Genomic DNA, 21,034 nt, shown 5'->3' on the forward strand with positions numbered 1-21,034 from the left:
AGATCATTGAGTCCAATCCATGCCCTTAACACCACTTCAACTAAACCATGGCACTGAGTGCCACATCCAGTCTTTTAAAACACATCCAGAGATGGTGACTCCACCACTTCTCCGGGCAGATAATTCCAGTACTTTATCACACTGTCAGTAAAAAACTTTTTCCTAACATCCAACTTAAATTTCCCTTGGCGCAGCTTAAGACTGTGTCCTCTCTTTCTGTCAGTTGCTGCCTGGAGAAAGAGACCAACCCCCACCTGACTACAACCACTTTTCAAGAGGTTGTAGAGAGTGATAAGGTCACCCCTGAGTCTCCTTTTCTCCAGGCTAAACAACCCCAGCTCCCTCAGTCGTTCCTCATAGGGCTTGTGTTTCTCTGGAAGCCCTTCATCAGCCTTGTTGCCCTCCTCTGGACATGCTCAAACATCTCAACATTCTTCCTAAACTGAGGCACACAGAACTGGACACAGTGCTCGAGGTGCGGCCTCACCAGTGCCAATTACAGGGGAAGAATGACCTCCCTAGTCCTGCTGGTCACACCATTCTTGATACAAGCCAGGATGCCACTGGCCTTCTTGGCCACCTGGGCACACTGCTGGCTCATGTTCAGTCAGCTGTTGACCAGTACCCCCAGGTCCCTTTCCACCTGGGCGTTGTCCAGCAACACCGTCCCCAGCCTAGAGCACTGCAGGGATTGTTGTGGCCGAAGTGCAGAACCTGGCACTTGGACTTATTAAGCTTCATCTTTTTGTACTCTGCCCATCCATGCAACCATTCAAACTGTTCCTAACAAGCCCAGGATATTTTAATTCAGGGAAAACATTTTTCAGAATTTGTCACAAGTTTTTGGTGCAATAAACCAAAAGGGTTTAACTTGCAGGGACAGAGATACCAGGCTAGAAAGAGGTGCCTTCCTGAAGATGGACACACATCTTGTGTCGTCTATGGACACACACAATGAAACAATGGCTGCTTCTTCTTCTTCCTCTTCTTCTTCTTCTTCTTCTTCTTCTTCCTCTTCAAACACAAGCCCATGGGGCTGACAAACAAGGGCTACTGTCCTCCTAAATACAGTTCCAGGTTTGGAATCCTTGTTCTCAAGAGATTTACAAGGAAATATTCCTGAAAGTACTCACACAACTGGCTATGGTCACGAGAGAGTAGGTAGTTGGCCAAAGGGGGTGTGTATGTCAGGCACTGCAGGATGACATTGATGTAGCAAGTACTGCCCAGGTTGCAGAGTCCTGCTCCAGGTCTCTGTCTTTGCTGCCAGTCCATGCAAATCTCCTCCGGGGGAAAGAGGATCCTTTGTGGCAGAGCCATTCCCTCAGCAATGCCTGCAGGGAAATGATATTTGATGAGATATGACAATATTGTTGCTTGAAAACACATTCAAATGTTGAATTCTCTACAGGAGCACCAAGGACAACAGCTCTAACCACCATCACAGAAACAGTGGGGAAAGCCTAACAGCCCAGTTACGTCTGCTGGTACGGAAACAGTTTTGGAAAACAGTCTGTTCCTCTGCTTAGTCTCCCAAAAGTCCAACAAGCTCCCACTCTGATTTCTGGACCTCAGGGTACCTTCCTTCCCCTCTAGAGACTTGGATTATGAGTTCCTTTTTCTTCATTGTAATGTGAAAAGAACAAGTAAATACCTACAGGCGTCAGGTCTTTCTATGAGCAATGTCCTCTTTCAAAGTCTCATGCACTAGTGACAGAGTGACCAAATGCATTTTCCTGAGTCTAACCAAAATCACCTGGGTCAGCCTGGCTGCTCTCAGGAAACACCCCAGATTTCACTCTAGTTTGTTAGTGCACTGGCACTCGGGAATGAAGCACCAGCCATGTTGTCTGTGGGCATTCACAATGTTCAAGGCTGCTGGTGAAACTGTTACAGGAATTATTTCCTGTTGCAGCCGTTGCTCCTCTGAGGATGGAAAGTTGTGGATGGAAAAGTTGTGGATGACAAAGGATCCAGATCCTCCTCCAGAAAGATCAGATCAGAACTAAAGCTGTCTCCAGCTGAGAAAGAGAATAAATGTAGATTGAAAATTAAAAAAACCCAAATGAGACCTACAGAACAGCTTTAACTGTCACAATCATTTTGTTGGTGCTTGTAGTCACTGCCAAAGACAAAGAATGCTTGAAAAAATGCAGACACGCAAGTAGCAAATAGAGGAGCCGAGTTATCTTGAAGACCAGCTCAATCTTTGCTGGTCTGCTCCTCATGATACCAAGTATTGAGCAGGTGAGGTCACAACAGCTGAACAGGTGCTACATCTCTGCCCCTTTGTGACGCAAGGCTGCATGGGGACAGCTCCTGTTGTGCCCATGGAACCCTGTGGTTACCACAACCCAAGCACCTCTCAAAACTGCACCTCTTCTGCAAGGGTTCACCCACCAGCCAAGCTCCCATCTCTTCCTGGAGCTGCAGCAGCCAGAGGAATTAAAGGCTGCTGAGGGCTATGAACCGGGTCACTGGTTTGGCCAGCGCACTTGCAGTGCTGGGGGTTTCTGTTCCATTCTTCCCAAGTACACAAATACGTCCATGTGACTTGTACAGCAAATCACCTGGTCTCTTAGTGTTCATTTCCAATGAATTCTCTCTGCCCTTAAGGTCAGCTTCAGGCTGACCCTGAACTAGCAGTACCAAAAAAAACCCATCAGAAACTGTGCTGGGTGGACCTTGGATGGCTGCTAGGCCTCTACCCAGCTTCTGTCTCACCCTGGCTCTCATCCCTGCTAGCTTTTTACCATCAGGATTATTTGGAATCCACCTCTCAGGAGAGCATATTAGAATCCAAAATCTCATTTTAGGGTGCAAACTCCTCACCAAGGGCCCAATGCCTTATGTTTTTCGTGATTGAAGCCTCATTTGGAAGTGAAAACAAATTATTTCTAGGGTGTAAAACCTCATTTTTAAGGTTATTCCTTTAGTATCCATATATTTTAGTCTTGTTTTTAGGAGTTACAATTTCATTTTTAGGGTCCAAAACATCCTAGTTTAAGTCCAAACTGACCTTGTTTAGGCACAAACTCATCCAAAGGGCTCAGAGCATAATTTTGAAGACTCCAGGTCCTATTTGGACGGTTCAAATATTCATCTGCAGGGTCCAGAGCTTCACATTTCTTTTGGTCCCAGAGAGATCTGTGGAAGCTAAAAAGGGAGTTTGGACTCCAGAAAGACCCTTTGGACTTTCTAAAGAAGGCTTTGGATTCTGCAGATTAACCTTTACCCTACAAATGAAAGTTTGGACCTTCCAAATCAGGTCCTCCAGGCAATAAAAGATAGTATGAAACAAGTTAGAAGCTCAGAAATTAGGGTTGTGGCCCTACAATAGAGGCTTTAGGCATGAAAAAATTAATAGGTGAGATGGTACAAAAGACCCTTTATAACGTAGTGATTCTTCTCCACCACCAAGAAATGAAGCTTTGGGCTGTCATGGGGAGATAAATGCCAGCAATAGTTTTCTGTCCCGTTACCTTTTGTATGGAAGCAATCCCTGAACATGTTCAGTTTTGGAGGTGGTCTCCTGAAAGTGAAGTGGGACCTTTTGAGGTGTGTCTCTTGCTCTCTGAGGAGACCAAGAGGAATTGAAGGCTATGGTCCAGGGCTATGGGACTCCCCACTTCTCTGTGCAAATGAGGATATGAGTGTTGTCCACTTTGTACAGCAAGAGCTGTTCTTGGATGTAGCCAACCACTGTGTCCCAGACAGCCATTTGCTCTGGAAAGCAGAGGAAAGTCAGGCTGTGCTCTGCATGTCCTGGCTCTCAACTCTCCCAGCACCCCTGGGCTGTGGGGCACTGGCAGGTGTGTCACTGCTGTCTGCAGCCTCAGATGGAGACACCCACAGGACAGCTGTTGTGTCCCACAATGCTGCATGGTGGGTCCTGGCGACAGTCCTGTGGTGTCTGCGGATGTCTGTACCTCAAGAGGTGATACTGGGCATCATGAAGGTGGGCTCCATCCTCTCCCAGAAGCCCATCTTGATCTGCATCATGCTGGTACGTTGATCCTGTGGCAAAAGCCCTGACAGCTTCTAAAATCTGCGGGTCTCTGTCTCAAGTGTCACAGCTGGTACATAGAAATTTTTCAGCTTGCCCAAAAGCTATTGAAGATCAGCCACCCACAGACAGACTGTTGGAGCTGACATGCTTCCCAGTGCGACACAGGAAACACTCACACCATCACAGAGAAGGAAGGATGAGCACTCTCACCCTCCATCCGTAGTCTCTTGGGACCTACTTTATTCATAAGTGCATGAGGAAATGGGTCCTTGGAGTCTTAAAAGAGGATTGGAGATGGCCAGATTGCAGACTGAATTCTAAAGAGGAACTTTGGTCCCCAACATTGAGGCTTTGGAAAACTAAGAAGGTTTGGGGCCAAAAATGAGACTTTGGACTCACAAATGAGGCTTTGGACCCTCTAAATGCACCTTTGAACTTTAAAAGCATAAACCTTGGCAATTATAAATTGCTTTTTAGAAATCTAGCAAATTTTAGCAATTTTGTAGTCTAAAAATGTGGGTGTGGACATTAAATTGACAATTTGTTCTTCCAAACCCATGTTCTGGTGATTTGAAATGTATGAGGTTCTCCCTCTTTGTAAAGTTTGCAAATTTGCATCATATAAATAGTGTTTGTACCTGAAAAACTCAAGGTTAAATCTGAAAAATAATCCTTTGGATCTTGAACATGTGGTTTGGGATCAATTTTTTTTTTTTTTTTTTTTTTTTTTTTTTTTTTCTTTTTTTTTTTTTTTTTCTTTTTTTCAGATTCAGATTCTGTGTCTAATAATGAGGGGGCTTGAAGTGAAGTATCCCTGTACAAACTTTGTTCTCAACACAATCCAAAACATAGGCTCCATAAAAGGTATTATGAAGATATTTAACTTAATTACAGGCCAAACTAGTACTACCCCCTTTTAACTAAGACTGTTGAAAGGTATTTTGTCTGCACCATCTGTGTTTCAGTATTCATTTCTCCTTATTGGTGGAAAGCGATTGATGAAAATTATAAAGAGAAGAAGCCATTTGAGAGCATCCACCTCTTAAATTGTCTTAAACCAAGACATAGGGAAACAAGATCTCCAACTTGTCTCTTAGAAAAATCAAATCCAAGACCAAACCAAATAGAATTGTGTTGAAAAATACACAATGCCAAAGGTTTGTGTTCAAAAAAGAAGACACAGGAGTCCTGTAACTTTATTCAAATAAAGGGAGAGGCCATGGGGTATTCCTCTGGCATCTGTCAAATTACTGGAGGACAAAGCCTTATTTTCCTGGCCATATCCTAAACTCACGGCTACATCTTGCCTTCTTCCTTTCCCCATTGGCTGAGGTGCTAGGAAGGTACAGCCTTCCCAAATCACTTACCCCATTGGCTACCTCTCCCCCCATTGGCTGTGCTCAAGGAGTACTGACTTCTTGAATCGCTTCCTATGGGACTCCTTTAACATATAACACAACACACACCTGACCTAACCCTCCTCATTTTTCTTCATCATCTTTAAATTCAGGAACTTAACATGGCCTTGGCTGAGCAACAATTCCTTGTAGACTCAACATTCCTTTCTTATGTATCAGTCTCCAGTTTTACCTACAAGCAGGCTTATACAGACTCCTAGTAAAGACACACTAATTACATCTAGAATCATCTTAAAAGTCACCATTTTTTAAGTTTGAGCCACCTAAAAATGTAAGTTTTGACAGGAAAGATGTGAGCTAATGACTTTACAAATAGATTGATAAGGTGAAGGTTATGGATGTTAATGTCTTTGAAATGGGTCTTAATGCTTCTACTAACTTCAAGCAGCAGGTTTGTTACCGGGCCCTGACAGTTTGGCTCCTAATTAGACAAGGGTCTGTACAAGCCTGAACTTCTGAATTTTGAGGTAAAATGACAGGTTCAAGGGAGGATATGGAGTAGGCGGTTTGGGAAGGCTGTACCTTCCTAGTACCTCAGCCAATGGGGAAAGGAAGAGGGAAACGTACAGCCAGGAGTTTAGGACAAAAGGGAGGCTGCACCCTCTGAAACCTCAAAAGAGAAAAGACCTGTGGGCGTGTGCCTCAGTGGACTTTCTCCCTTTATTCAAATAAAGTTGCAGGACTCCTCTGTTGCCTTCTTGGACATAAATCTCTGGTGTTTTGTAGATTTTTCTGACAATTGAAGGCTTGGTCTGGGATCTTTCCACTATGGGTTCAGCATGCGGCAAAAGGAGCTGGAGGCATGCCTCACTCAGTTTCAGTGACCGGCACCCTTTGGTGCTGGCTGGCACTGGGTGATAGATTGGCTACCTAAGACTGTCCAGGAGACAGATGAGAGGTGGATCAGGGGACACCATGAAGGGATCTTCAGGCAGAGGTGAACCGGGGGTGAGGGGTCCGTGAAGAATAAGTAGGAAAGGACATGGATGCCCAGAGGGGGCAGTAAAGGAGAGTCGAGAAGGGTCTTGGCAAAGCTCACCAGTAAGTACCACTTTGGGGTGTGATAAACATATATTATAGTTTTGGCTTTCGTAAATATTAAAGTGGATGCTGTGTGCTATGTATTATAATATAATGTTAGCTTTTGCAGAAGTAGCTATAGTTGTGAAATAATAACTAATGCTTTTTTTTGTAACTAACTGGCAATAATTATAATAACTCAGACATATTTGTGAAGTAGCTGATGTTGATTTAGGGTACTTGTAGTTAACTTGCAATGACTGAAATAGCTAAGCTGTCTGCATGGTCAGATAACATTTGAGGAACAGGCATGATGAGGACCTCTGCTATGACACTTCAACTATCAACAACTGCCACCTGCTGAAACCACAGAACAGAGGACCGTTGTAAGGAAGTGACACACTGTCACTCTAATCCTTAGCCTTCTGATGATTGTTTACATATTTTCCTTTGGAGTCTCTCAAAACAATGTGAATTGTTTTCATTCCTCTCAGTGATGGACATCTGAATTGACCACTGGGGTCAGAGAGGTGCTCCTCTCATCTGCCAATCCTCAGCCAAATTCCTATAAAAATCCTAATTCTATAAAAACCCTAAATTATAATAAACTGCCTCTTCTTTTCCTCACTTCAACCTGACAGGTGAGTGTGGTTCTTTTCGTGTCCCTAACAGTGACAACACACAACCTTCGAAACCACATCCAAGATTACTGCATATGCTCTAAAAAGATCAGAGGAAGCACCATGCTAAAAAGTTCCTGGAACATGTAAACAACTTCAAAGAAATGTTTGAATATGTATAATCCTTTATGAATATGTATTTGACTGATGCAATAGAAAGGAAAAATAGAAATGCAAAAGAAAATATAAGAAGAGTTGCTATGGTAAGCTGGTGTGCCTTTGGCTACAGCTACAGCTGGCTATGCACCCAGCGCTGTTACTTTTGTTTTATTGATTTTGTCCCCTATCGTCCTTTATTAAATTTTTAAAAGTTCAGCTGAAGAGTGGGCTTCATTTCCCACAGGCAAAACTCTCGAGGGGTCTGAGCCCAGACGATCAAATCCTTTTGAGTTTCCTTGGGACTCAGCCACATGGCATCTTAATGGAGAGAGAGACAGCTTCAATCCAGTTGTCCGAAAAGCAATTTTAATAACCTGAAAACAACAAACAATAAGATGTCCATTGTATGGGAGTGAACTGGACCAAGGCAGTAACAAGGGACCAAAGGCAAAAGGTAAAAGGCATGGTCTTTGGTCAGACTGGGGTACTTCTGCACCTCAGTGTGGGTGGAGAATTAAGGTGGGGTCTGAGAGAAGGGTCCAATAGGGGAGAACAATTAGGAATATTAAAATTCCTTCATGAAAAATCAACCTATGGTAATACAAAGCACTAAGAACTTTCTAGTACAATTTGCATATAGAGCATGTGAATAAGCTTCTTGCTTATGGCATTTTGAATGAGTTTTCCCAAGGCATTTTTCCAGGATTCTCTTCTTCCCTGTGGAAACCACCCTCTACACACAGGAAATAAAACATGTCAGGACTCCTAGGGTGGGCAAAAAGGAAAGTCAAAAAAAGGGTCTCAACTATAGGGCTGACAATCCCAAAATACCTCCAAAGGGTCCTTTAGGAGACTGTTGAAATGGTTTGCACATTCTCCCAGTGGTAGTAGTTACAAGGACATGGGTCCCCAGAGTGAGCATGTGGTGTATGTCCAAAGGGGGCAGTATGGGGAACATGAACAGGCAAAGGGGACAATAAGAGCCACCCTGAAAGGGTCTTGGCAACTCACGCCCAGAGCAAGCAACACGGTGTTAGTTTGGGAAACGATTGGTTGAAGGGCAGTGTGGAGAAATGGTTAAGGCAAAGGAAGCTATGTGATAAGGAAAGAAAAGTGAGGACTGGGAAGTTCTCTGCCTTATCTTAAAAATCTACAATCTAATACGGGGACCAGCTGCAAGTGTTTTGTATTCCTGGCTTCCAGGAGCGGGGAAAGCAGGGAGGTATTGTTTCTACAGCCTCACGCTTCCCCGGGTCATTATGGAGCCAGGGTGGAGGATTTGGGTTTGTCTGCTTGTTATTCAGGACTTGAAGCAGTTTCTGTCTGAGGACAGGTATGATCAACAGCATGTGCTGGGGCCTGTGGGGTGGTATGGGACTGAGCCAAGGCTGTAGAAAAGCCGGAGCTCAGGTCCAGGAGGAGACCAATCCTGCCACCCCCACGGGCAGGGGCTGCATTGGACCCCCAGGCCCATGAGGTTGCAGGGAAAGTCACTGTGAAATTGTTCTGTTTTCTGGCTGGAGGGGAGGCTTGGAGTGCCTGAAGGGAAGGCACAGATGATGGAGAGAAAGGTTGAATGTTTAGGACATACTTTGACTGAAGTCTTGCAATGTGTTGGCTTAGAGTTGGTCCAGGGAATCTTAGAGGTGCTGCTGCCCAGAACTGAAGGGAAGCTCTGACAATTTTTAGGATTAATAGGGTATTTCAAGAAAACTAAAAGAAATGTTGAATAATGCCCAGCTTTAGCTCTCCCAGGCCCAGAAAAGGAATTGGAATTTTATATGGACTGGTTACAAAGACTGATTTCTCCTGCTTTTCTGGTGATCCCATGCCCAGACTTAGGAATGGGGAAGGAATTTGCTGAGCAGAGGAAATGCATAAGCTATTTCTACTAAGTTTAGGTTAAACTGAAAGTAACCCAGAATTGTAATAAGACGTGGTCTTGTGGGTACAGGGCTGTGCCAAAGAAATTCTAGTGCTAAAATATTTGTGAAGTGAGGCAGTGGCCTCAGTTTTTTCTCTAACAGTGACTTAGGCTCTGTTGTCTGCAGAGTTGTGCAGCCACAGCTTTGATGATAACTGAATGCAGGATTGTTAAAGTCTGTCACCCTGGTCTGGGTGTATTACCGGCACTTAGCTGTTTCAGTATGAAATGGAACAGGAGGAGGATTTAGAATTGAGAACCCAGCCTCCTGTTTAACTGGTGCCGAGAAAGAAGCCTGAAAGGAGGCTTGTGTCTGTATCCAAAAAACAGATCTCCTGACTCAAACCAGGGAAGATTTACAGGACCCCTCTGCCAAACAGGGAAAAAAAACTGCTTCCAGGAGAGTGTTACTTTTAGAGTGCCCTCAGCAATGTATTATTTGCCACTTCCAATGGGAGTTTCACTGCCTTGAGGAGCCTGAGGATTTCAGTTGCATATTTGACAATCTTCTTTGTGCAGTCAGGAGTCCTCTTCCTCTCCATATGGCTACATTTGGGCATGAACAATTCCTAAGCATATTTGGAATAAGTCCAAATATTAACTTTCTTTCTTTTTGCCAGTTCTAATGCTCAAGTGAGGGCTGTCGCTCCTGCTTTTGTGCTAAGGTTCCTGCTGGTAATGGGTTTGACTCAATTATGTCCAAGACTATAGCCATAGCATACCCTGCCCATTGCACTCCCTGTCTCACAAAACTGCTGCCATCAGTGAACCAGTTCATGGCATCTGGGAGCGACTCCTGCTTTAGATCTGGGTGGCTGGAATACACAGCTTTGATGGTCTCTAGGCAGTCATGTACTACAGGTTCAGCTTCAGACTTCCCTTGCAGAAAAGAGGCAGGGTTAATAATATTGTCATTCGAATTTCAATATCATCAGATTCGGCCAGGACTGCTTGGTATTTTAGGAACCTTGAAGGAGATAGCTAATGGTTCCCTTTCTGTTGTAAAACAGCTTACACTGTGTGAGACACAATGTTCACAATCTCTGCTGCTACTGCCTTAAGGCAGGTGGGCCAGCCCTTGCTCCCAGTATCAAAAATAGGTTGCTGTCCTTTAGTAAGGATCCTGGTGTTGTGCCAGCCCCTAAGGCTATTCCTTGTCTCTCATGTGAGAATAATCAAAACGGTTTTCTCACCCCAGGAAGTCCCAAGGCCAGGGCCCTCATGAGCTCGCACTTTAACTCTTCAAAGGTGTGATTTGTCTAAAATTTTTTGCTAGCTCATATAAAGGGTTTGACATCAGTCCGTAGATGTATATCCAAAACTAACACCAACTTGTCATTCCAAGAAAAGCATGGAGCCCTCTTACGATTTGTGGCTTAGGTGTTCCTTCCATGCAGTTCCCAGGGATTGTTGTCCTCCAGAGACTTCATATTCAAGACAGGTCACTTGGTATTGCACCAGCTGAGCTTTCTGTTGAGACACTCAATAATCATTTAGTCCAAGAAAATGCAACAGAATTATTATCCGTATTAAGGCACACTTCAATAGTTTTTGTAGCAATCATCTACATATTGTAAGAGTGTTCCTCCCTAGGCAGAGACTGCCATTGTTCCAATTCTTTGGCCAATTGATTCCCAAAAATCATGGGACTGTTTTTGACTCCCTAAGGTAACACCATCCAGGTAAATTGATTTTTTCCTGCCTCTGCTAGGGTTCTCCCATTCAAAAGAAAATATGTTTTGACTTTCTTCTGCAAGTGGCAGATGGAAGAAAGTGTCATTGAAATCTATCACCAAGAACCAAATGAGATCATCACAGAGTTTATTTAGTAAAGTGTAGGGATTTGCAGCTACTGGCTGGATACATTTAGCCATCCCGTTGACAGTTTGCAAATCTTGCACTAATCTATAAGTACCATTAGATTTTTTCACTGGTAGTATCAAGTATTAAATTCAGATTCACATTGTTTCAACAATCCTAGTGTCAAAAATTTGCTAATAATTGGTTTGATCCCTTTTCTGACTTCTATCCTCAAGGAATATTTTCTCCTAACCACTGGCCTGGCTCTTGTCTGTAATTCAATTTTGATCTCCCAGGAGCACTGGTATTCCATACTCCTGGGCATACCTAATACATTATTTGCTCCAAATAGTTACTATTGTTTGCATTTGTACTATTGTACTTTTGGTCCTGTATCAATTGCCAATCCTAATGCTCAAAAATCAATTTGCCTTTGGGTACTTTAGGTTTCATTTTTCCCTCTCTAAACTCATTTGCTGTCTCTAAATTTTCAAGGAGATCCCTGCCTAATAGGATTTTGGTGAATTTGGTAGATAGAGGAATTTATGTATTCCCATCCTTTTCCCCAATTTTCTATTCTAACAGTTTTAAGAAAAAGACATTTCCTGGTTGGTCTGTGGATCCCATTACCTGGGTATATTTTTCACTTTTAGGCATTAAAGTTTGTTTTAAATCTGAAAATGTGACCCCTGCATCTATTAAGAATTCTTTTTTTTTTTTTTTTTTTTTTTTTTTTTAATCATTCCCTAGCTGTATCTTAACCAGCAGGTCCAACAAGGAAAGATCTGCTGGTCCCCGTCACTCACTGTTATCTATTGCTGCAACAACAACTTCCTGTGTAGTGTTGGGTAAATCTGGGCACTGGCATTTCCAATGCCAATGCCTTCTTACAGTAAGCACACTGATTTGGTCCTAACCTCCCTCAGGGTTAATTTGAGGCACCTCTTCTATTTCCACCTTTGCCTCTACCTCTGCTTCATCCCTGACCACATTCTCCTCTTTGATGTTGCTCTAAAGCTGTCACTGGCTCCTGTGAGTTTTTTCTTCTCTTGTCTCAGTTGTTATATACCCTCCATGTTTCTTCCATGATAGCTTCTAAATTTCTATTATCTGGCTCTTTTAATCTCTGTGGTTTCTGTCTGATGTCTGGGCTGGACTGTCCCAGCATCAATGAGACTAACTGCTGCTTCCCCTGTTTCTGAGGCAGGAGCAAACGGTGTAAACTTTCACATTGCTGCTCTATCTAGGAGTCAATCTACAAAGTTAGTAGGAGACTCATGCTGTACCTGTTTAAAATTATACATTAATACCCAATTTACTGCTTTCAGAATGGCATTCTCTAATCCAAATTTTACTAACTCCCAGTATCTGGTTAGGGAGGCATATTCACCTGGATCATTTGGATCCCACTGAGGATTTGTGGTAGGGAGTAGCATGTCCACATTACCCTGTAAGGTTCCACTGGCAATTTGTCCCTGCACATGTGCTTCAGCTGTTTTAATAACTAATTCTTTTTCAATTTCTGTTAATTCAGTCAGCATTAAATCAATATCACCTCAATCTCGGACCTGGTTCAAGACTATCAAATAATTTTTTCACTTTACTGGGGTCTTCTCTGAAATTCACTAGTGGAAAAAATACTTTTATTCTTATGCATCTACACTGGCATCTGCCATAGCATCTGCATTTTCAGTGGGGTCTTTAATGGTATCTTCATGTGCAATGATGACTCTACAGTGGGTATCCTCCTCTGCAATAGGGTCTGCTGTGGTGTGTTTGTTTGGCACAGCCTGGTTTTTGGTAGCAGTGGGGAGCCACAGCTAGAAGCTGCTAGAAGCTGCCACCGTGTCCAACAGAGCCAATCTCTGATGGCTCTGAAGATGGATATGCTGCTTGCCCAAAGAGAGGTTGGTAACACCTCTGTGATGACATATTTGAGAAGAAAATCAAAACAGCACACATGCAATTTTTTTTAGGGGTGATGAGGCGCCACCACCAGGGGCCATTCCTGGAGTGGTGTGCAGCAATATATCACTGCAGCAGCCATCTTGGTGATGGTCAATGGAGAGAGCCTTGCCTGCCTGGCTGCCCTCAGCCAGTCATACCATGGGCAGAAGGGCAGGGGCAGGGGCAGGGGTGGCGGCTTCCCCTTCTCAACGCCCCACATCAGGAGAGGTGTTGAATGATACTGGTGCTGTGGTGGTCACCACTGCCTGTGCAATGGCAGCAGGGCCACCTGGCTGGCCACGGAAACATGGTGAGTGCTACCCCAGTCTGGAACCTAGACAAGATCAACTTCTCAGTGCTGTGGGATCCTGCAGGAATCTTTGAATTAGTGGAACTTGTTGACAATGGTACCTACAAGCAGCAGTTTTTCTTCTAGTCAGAGAAGAGGAGGAAGTGAGGACTCGTGAGGGAAAACAACATGGCAACACCAAGGTCTGTGGTAAAGAAAGAGGGGGAGGAAATGCTTCAAGCGTCAGAACCAAGATTTCTCTGCAAGCTGTAGTGAGGACTGTGGTGAATTAAACTGTCCCCTTGTAATTCATGAAGTCTACAGGAGAATGAAGAGATCCACTTGCAGCCCATGGGAAAAGTGCTCATGCTGGAGCTGGTGGATAACAGAAAAAGATGTAATCTAGTGGGAGACCAGAATAGAGAGAGAGGACCCCTGTTTCCAGAGATAGAGAGAGGGCCATTGTTTCCAAACTAGAGCAGCCTATCCCTAAAAGACTGCACCCCATGGATGAATGATCCATGCTACAACAGTTTTGGGATGACTGTTTGCCCATGGGAGGGACCCCATGGCATTGCAGAAAAAAGACTCCTCTCTCTCAGTGAACATAAGATGATCTTGAGTGATGAACTGACCTAAATCCCCACGCCCTGTCTGCCTGTGCTGTTAGTGGGAAGGAGGGAGGGGCTGGGGAAGAAAAAAGGTGTTTTAAAGGCTTATTTTACTTCTCATTATCCTCCTCTGACTCTGCTAATAGTAAATTTACTTTATACCTTTAAACTTGAACTTGTTTTGCCATTAGAGTGGTTTTTTCTCCCAATCCTTATCTTAACTCATGAGCCTGTCATTCATCTTTTTCCCTCTCCATTGCCCAACTATAGCAGAAGAAGGTAAGTGAACGACTCTCATGGGTGTCTGGCATTTGGTTAGTGTCAAACCATGACATATGGCAACTTAACCTTCAATGCTACCTGCATCTGCAATGTTATCTGCACTAAATTGTTGGACATAAATGCTACATATAGCGTTCCACATGCAGATAGCATTGCAGATCCCATAACGTCCCACTAGCATTGTACAATTCTGTGGAGACAACAACATTATTACAGATGTAAACATATAGTACATCAGGGCTCAGTACTGCTCAGACCAAATATACACAATGCCACACCATGTATGGTGCTTGACCCCCTCCACATCCACATGTTCCCTTCCTCTTTAGTACAGGAGAGACGTCAGCCAGTAGGGGACACTGCTGCAGGGGAAGGATGCACAAGCACTCACCTCCCAGGGAGATACTAAGGGCACAAAGCACCTCAGCCTGAGCAGAAGGCTTTGGGGCTTTACACAGCCCACCAGGACTGTGTGGGGCTTCAGCCAGGCTCTTTTTTCTGGTAGTTGGCTGGAGGAGACACCGTGGATCACAACGACGAGGAGAGACCCAGAAATGCCCTTCCAGCTTGCTGCTGGCCTAGCAGCAGCTCCAACTGAAATGATCACTAGAAGACACTCACTGCCCATACTGCATTTTTGAACATGCCCAAAAGAAATCCATTCATTGCCTCTGACACTCATGCAGCTTCAACATGGACCTAACTACAGTCTTCCCTTACTCTCTTGCAGAAGAGGATAAGGAGCCACCAACAACTGCAGTGGAGCCAGTGTTTGTATATCCAGACCCCACTGGAGAACACACTCTGCACTTGCTTTTTGCAGTGACACCACTGCTTTGGCAGTGGGCAAACAGATGTGAGCTAGGCATTAGATAAAACAGAAAAAAGAGGATCAATCCAGTCTTACTTGCCAGCATGCTCCTGCTATCCTTCTGTTACTAAATCCCCCAAGATCATCAGGATAAATAAAACCCTCTAACACTGTCTTTTAGTGTTAACAAATAATGCATTACTTTTATCCTTGGTCCGTATGTGTGTGTATGGCCAACAAAATTCCAGCCTCCAACAAATACAGCGATACAAAACTTTTTAATTTATTTATACATTGTTAGCAAACAAAGAACTTAATGTTCAATTTTTCTAAATTACAAAATTCTTTCATAATTAATATTCTATCTTCTATTGGCTGTTTATTTTTTGCTTCTTATGCTAATTAGTCCATATTTTTAGTCTTTTTAGTATCTTTTTCCTCCAGTAGGGACTTTCCAATACATATACTGAGTCTTTGTTAGTCTCCTCTTTATCTTCTGGTTTCTGCAAAAGGTCTTCGTAGTCCATAAATTCATATTCTGCATTCCAGCTTCAACAATATATCTCTTTCTCCCAGGTTTTTTTCATTGAAGCATATCAGAATTAGTTTAGCAAAATGTAAAGTTTCTGTAATTTTCCCAAGCTGTGTTCCCACAAAAGGAGCATATGACAACTTTTCTAAATGCTGGATAAAAGTGATTTAAGACTAACATACTACTTGTAACTTACATACTGGTTATGCCTAATTTTAAAAAATAATTAGAAGTCAATTAAAACCATTAATTTAAAAAGTTAAAAAGTTATATAATTTCCAACAATGTGGTCTAGGAAATGGAGCAGCCAAAGCACACAGATGTATCTGACTGTAAGAATTAAAAGTAAAAAGAAGCAAAAAAGCCTGGGGAGTCAGAGGTTCTAGTTAAAATTACACCTCCTGTCTCAATTCCCGAAGACCCTGTTCATGTTTTCGTTGTTTGGACAACGAAGAATTAAAAAAAAATTAAAAGAGGGCAGGAATATTATTAAAAACAATTTATATTCCAAGATTAAGTAACTCATGTATTTTAGACAGACAGAAATGCCATTGCAATTACTGTTGTAAATGTAGGTATCATTTCAGACTCCATTTCTTCTGCAGATAGTATTATAAATTAAGATTCCATGACAGAGGTAAATGCATCTGCAGATGAGTACCCCAATGCAGTTACCATCACACATACCATTTGTAACTTGCATCTAAGCTCTGTCTTCCAGCACTCAGGCATGTTGTGTGACTATCTGCATAGGTCGAAGACATTCCTCCTACCTGACTCCCAAGGCAGAATGGTAGACGGTCCTTTGAGAGCAAAGGCTGCAACTCCACCACAGAGGTCTGCACCATCTACCCTGTCTACTGCTAGTACCTCCATCCAGCCCCATTTACTCCCCATATAACAACCAGTAAGGCAGCATAATCTGCTCCCCATATAACAGTAAGCACAACTAAGAAGAGGGTACCAGTAGGAGGAAACTCTCTTCTGAGAGATGTGGAGGCACTATTTACTGGCCTGCTGCCTTCTCTAGATTATGCTGCTTACCATGGATTTGTATCAGAGATGTCACTGAGAGACTGCTATGCCTTGCACAGTCCACCATTAACTGCTGCTGTTGTTTCATGTGAGTGCCAGTGATACAGGTAAGAGCAGTCTGAGCAGCATCCAGGATTACAGAGCCCTGGGAGCAGCAGTAGCTGCTGATTCTGGAGCACAGGTAGTTTTTTCATCAATCTTCTCAGTCAAAGGGAAGGGATCTGAAAGAGCCAGTCGAATCTGGGGAATCAACAAATGGTTACAGGACTGGTGCCACAGCCAGAAGTGTGGCTACTTAGACCATCAGACTTGCTTTGAACAACCTGGTCTACTGGGGGCAGATGGCATCTGTCTGTCAGAAAAAGCAAAGAGCATCTTCATTCACAGGCTTGCCATGCTGGGGAAGAGGGCTTTAAACATACAGTTGCTGGGGGAGGAGAGCCTCAATCTATCCCACTCCCATCACAGACAGCAGGAGATGTCCTGAGCCTCAAGGCATAATCGTCCAGATGGGTCTGCTTCCAGATGCAAGGGCTTCTCCAGCATCATAGGCATAGAGTCATTTTATTACCACCTCAGCCCCTTCTCAGGAGCTGTGGCCAATGCTCCTGCCCATTTCCTCTGCAGAAGCCAATGGAATAATTTTCTGCAAGTGCTCCTGCAAATCATAGGGGGAAAAATGGCTTGAGCAGCCGAACAGGCAAGATCCAGTGCAGACTGCAGTGGGCACAACCATCTGCTGCTGGGGCAATGCCTGCTGATCCTCGTTGACATTTTGAAGGAGAGATGGTGATGTGGCAGTGCAAAGCAAGGGCTCTGTGAAAGGAGAGGAGATGGATTTGGCTGCTCAGGAAACCACAGCTCCTCCCTTCCTACAACTGTGGATGCTGATAGAGGGCTGAGCAGCTCTCTGCTAGCACTGTCCCAGAGCACTGCCTGGTCCGTGGGCAAGAGGAGGCAGAGCAGCAGGAGAGCCAACACTGGAAGATCTGCAGGTGAGTCACAGTGTTCACAGGGGCCTGGTTGCTCATGGAAGACAGTGCACAGAAAGCTCCTTTCACATGATTCATGCTCCTACCCTCCAAATCTAGTAGAGGGCTCAGCTGGTGTTGGGTAAGAGCATATTCAGGGAGATTCTTCCAGAACACAATTTGTCTGGGTTGAGCTGGGTGTGGGTATGCTGGGACACAAACACTACAGAGGCATGGCTTTTACAGTGGTGAGGACAGCAATGCTGCCCCAGTGGAGAAAGCACTGCTGTGAAGAGGCCCATGAGTCAGGTTCTCCCCACTATGAAAGAGAACATGGAGAGCAAAAGGGCCAAAATGGAATCTACTGGCTTCCAAGGACAAGATGGCAGTAGGTGTGGGATTCATCCCTCCCTTCCACCATCTCAGGGAAGAACTTCAGAGCTCAGACGGTGCTAGAGGGTCTAGCAGGGGATGCCAGTTTTGCTGCAAATGGTGCTTGCATGGGAAGAAAGGCAATGTGTAGGTTCATGCCTGATTGCACCCACACCCCTTGGTTCTCCCCCTGCAGGCCATGCAGGTCCCTGCCCTGACCCTGGTCATTCTCCTGGCTCTGCTGTCCCCAACCCAGCCCTGCCTCTCAGAGATGAACAAGGTCAAGGACCTCCTGGAGGTGAACTGCACAGGGCAGGCTCTCAGCGCAGTGCCCCCAGACCTGCCTGCGGACACAGGCATCCTACTGCTCAGCGACAATTGCCTGGAGTCCCTCTCCACCACTGCCTTTCTGCCCCTTTCCCAGCTTGAGGACATCGATCTAGCCAACAATGGGCTGGTGGCTCTGCATACGGGGGCTCTGCTGCTGTCCCTGAAGGAGCTGACCCTCTCCCACAATGCATTGGTGACCCTACCAATCCTGGAGGGCCTGCCTGCGCTCACCCACCTGGCTGTGGCCCACAATAGCCTGGAGACACTGGCCCCGGGGGCCTTCCGCACGGTGTCACAGCTGCAGAACTTGGACTTGCGAGGGAACAAGATGCGGCAGCTGCCCCCGGAGGCCTTTGCAGGGCTGAGGGCACTCAGGGAGTTGGACCTCTCAGACAACCTCCTGAAGGAGCTACCCAAGGAGTTGCTGCAGGACCTGCAAAAGCTGGAGACCCTCTGGCTCTCAGGGAATCAGCTGAAGACCCTGCCCACTGACTTTTTCCCAAAGGGGCGCCTCTTCATGTATGTTTTCCTCACTGAGAACCCCTGGGATTGCAACTGTGACCTGCACTACCTCCAGGCCTGGATCCAGAAGAATGCTGACATTGTTTATCAGCCAGAGCGGGGCCTGGAGGAAACAAAGGTGGAGGTTGCACCTGAGAAGGTACTATGCCACAGCCCTGCTGAGCATAGGCAGAAGCCCATCATTCACTTCAAGCTTAACTGCAGCATCCCAGAGGATGCAGATGAGGAAGGAGGGGATGAATATAATTATGGGGAAGAAACAACAGAGAAAGCTACCATGACCACCTTTTCCCTACATCCATTCATCCCCATCGAGCACACTACTGAGCACACTACCATGCCCTGTGCTGTCACCTCATCTTGCTTTCCTACCCTCACTACCACAAGATCTCCCCTCAACAAACCTTCCTTCAGCACCCCTTGTACCTCCACCCTTTCCCCAAGCACTTCGCTTGAGGTGCGGACAAACATCAGAGCTCCCAGCACCACCACTCCTATACTAGCCAGTCTCACCATGACACCCACACAGATCCCCAGCACTGCCACCATTCTCACTGCTGCTACCATCATCACCCTGCACAGACCTGCCACCCTTGACAATGCCACTTCACAGCCAATAACTGTGAGCAGAAGCTCTTCTAGCACCAGTGGCCATCCCCAAACCACCCTTACTGCCAGCACTATCTATGGCAATCTCATGAAGTCCACTGGCATATTTCCCGCCACTTCCACAGCAGTGCCTTCTACTGCCATGCTAGAGGCGTCTTTCATTGTCAGATCTCCATCTCCTCCTCCGATGTCAGCCAACACCATGCTTTCCACTCATGCCCCAACACTACCACCTCCCCTGGACACCACACACTTCACCCAGCCTGCGTGTTCCCCCCTACCTGCTCCTCCTCCTCCTCCTCCTCTCTGCCCATGCTCCACCCCAGGACGGGCTGTACCTGTGCTGGGTTTGCAGGCTGGTGGGGACAGTCTGCAGTGGAGGCAGTGGATACTAAGGCACTGTTGCCTGTTGCATTGGGTGCTCTACCTGGCTTCCTTGGCTCTGCTGGTCCTGACCACGCTGGCTTTAGCAGTTTGGCTGGTGTGGATGTGTCTGGTGGGACAATCCTCCTGGCACCAGTCCCTGCAGATCCAAGAGGTGTGGTATCCACTGCTAGAATGGAGGGAGTCAACAGGAAACCCTATGATGCATCTCAGCAGCTTCAAAATCCCCCTCCAGCGACCCACATTCTGTACAATCAAGGAAGTGGAGTTGTGCCCAGAGGTTACCTACTGCACAATTAAAGACCTGGGGATTCAGCGCAATCCTCCTGCAAGTTACTCCTTCTGCACCACAAAGGAGTTGTGGGTTCACCACAGCCCTCTGCAGACATCAGTCAAGCCTTTCTCCAGAAAGCTGATGGTCACAGACCTTGGCTTCCTGAGGACCCCATCTGCTTACAGCCTAGACAGGGGTGTCGACGCCATCGGTGATGTCAGAGTGAAATATGCAGGTAACACCATATAAATGTTTCTGAACATTCAGAGAAAGAGATCGAGAGTTGTGGGTCTGCTTCATATGCTTTGTTTTAAAAGGGAAAGATCTACTTGCCTAGGGTGAAGCCATCCAGCTCCTTCCTCTAGTATTCTCAAATAGCCTGAAGGTTTCTAGAGCTAAAATAATTCTTTGGGTATTTGGCAGAGGAATATAATGTTCTAAACTGGTTAGTGCTAGACTGGGTCTGCCACTGCCTGGTTTTGGGGTGAGTGAGGGCAAGCAGAACTTACATTGTGCTCCGTTGCAACTGCTTCTCTTCAAATTATGCACACAAAAATGCAATACACTTTCCACTTAGTGCCAGGTTCTTAATCACATAATAAATATTCTGTGCCTGAATTTTTAAGAGGTGATGGTTTAATTTCATTGGACCTGAAACAAGTCCTGGCAGCGCACAGTGAATGAGAAATTTGTCTTCGGTGTTTGGAATAGTGAAGACAGGGAAGAAAAGTCCTTGGAATCCCAGAATCCTAGAATATCCTGAGTTGGGAGGGACCCCTGAAGATCAAGTCCAACTCCTGGCCCTGCACAGGCACCACAATCCCACCCTGTGTCTGAGAGCATTGTCTAAACACTCCTGGAGCTCTGACAGCCTTGGAGCTGTAACCATTCCCTGGGGAGATTGTTCAATGCCTGACCACCTTCTGGGGGAAGACCTTTTTCCTAATATTGATCCATTGGGATGCCCCCATGACAGCTCCAGCTGTTCCTGGGGTCCTGTCCCAGGTCCCAGAGAGCAGAGATCAGAGCTGGCACTCCCCTCGGGTGGTCTCTGTAACGAGGTCTCCCTTCAATGCCCTTCAGCCTGAATATGTCAAGTGCCCTCCACTGCTACT

At 45.3% G+C, this 21,034-nt stretch overlaps 1 protein-coding gene across 1 annotated transcript; it reads left to right on the forward strand.

Moving 5' to 3' along the window:
• Nucleotides 1-17,406: 17,406 nt before the first annotated feature.
• On the forward strand, nt 17,407-20,494 carry LOC310920085 (uncharacterized protein). Its single transcript, XM_083879814.1, has 2 exons — nt 17,407-17,452; nt 17,997-20,494. The coding sequence occupies exon 2, from the start codon at nt 18,000-18,002 to the stop codon at nt 20,166-20,168; it is 2,169 nt and encodes a 722-aa protein (XP_083735940.1). The 5' UTR covers nt 17,407-17,452; nt 17,997-17,999; the 3' UTR covers nt 20,169-20,494.
• Nucleotides 20,495-21,034: the final 540 nt, after the last annotated feature.

This window comes from Zosterops lateralis, assembly GCF_965231275.1.
Source record: "Zosterops lateralis genome assembly, chromosome: 29".
Lineage (NCBI taxonomy): Eukaryota > Metazoa > Chordata > Aves > Passeriformes > Zosteropidae > Zosterops > Zosterops lateralis.

Excerpts from the sequence above, each read along its gene's own strand:
- LOC310920085 (XM_083879814.1), top strand. The coding sequence starts at position 18,000 with ATGCAGGTCCCTGCCCTGACCCTGGTCATTCTCCTGGCTCTGCTGTCC.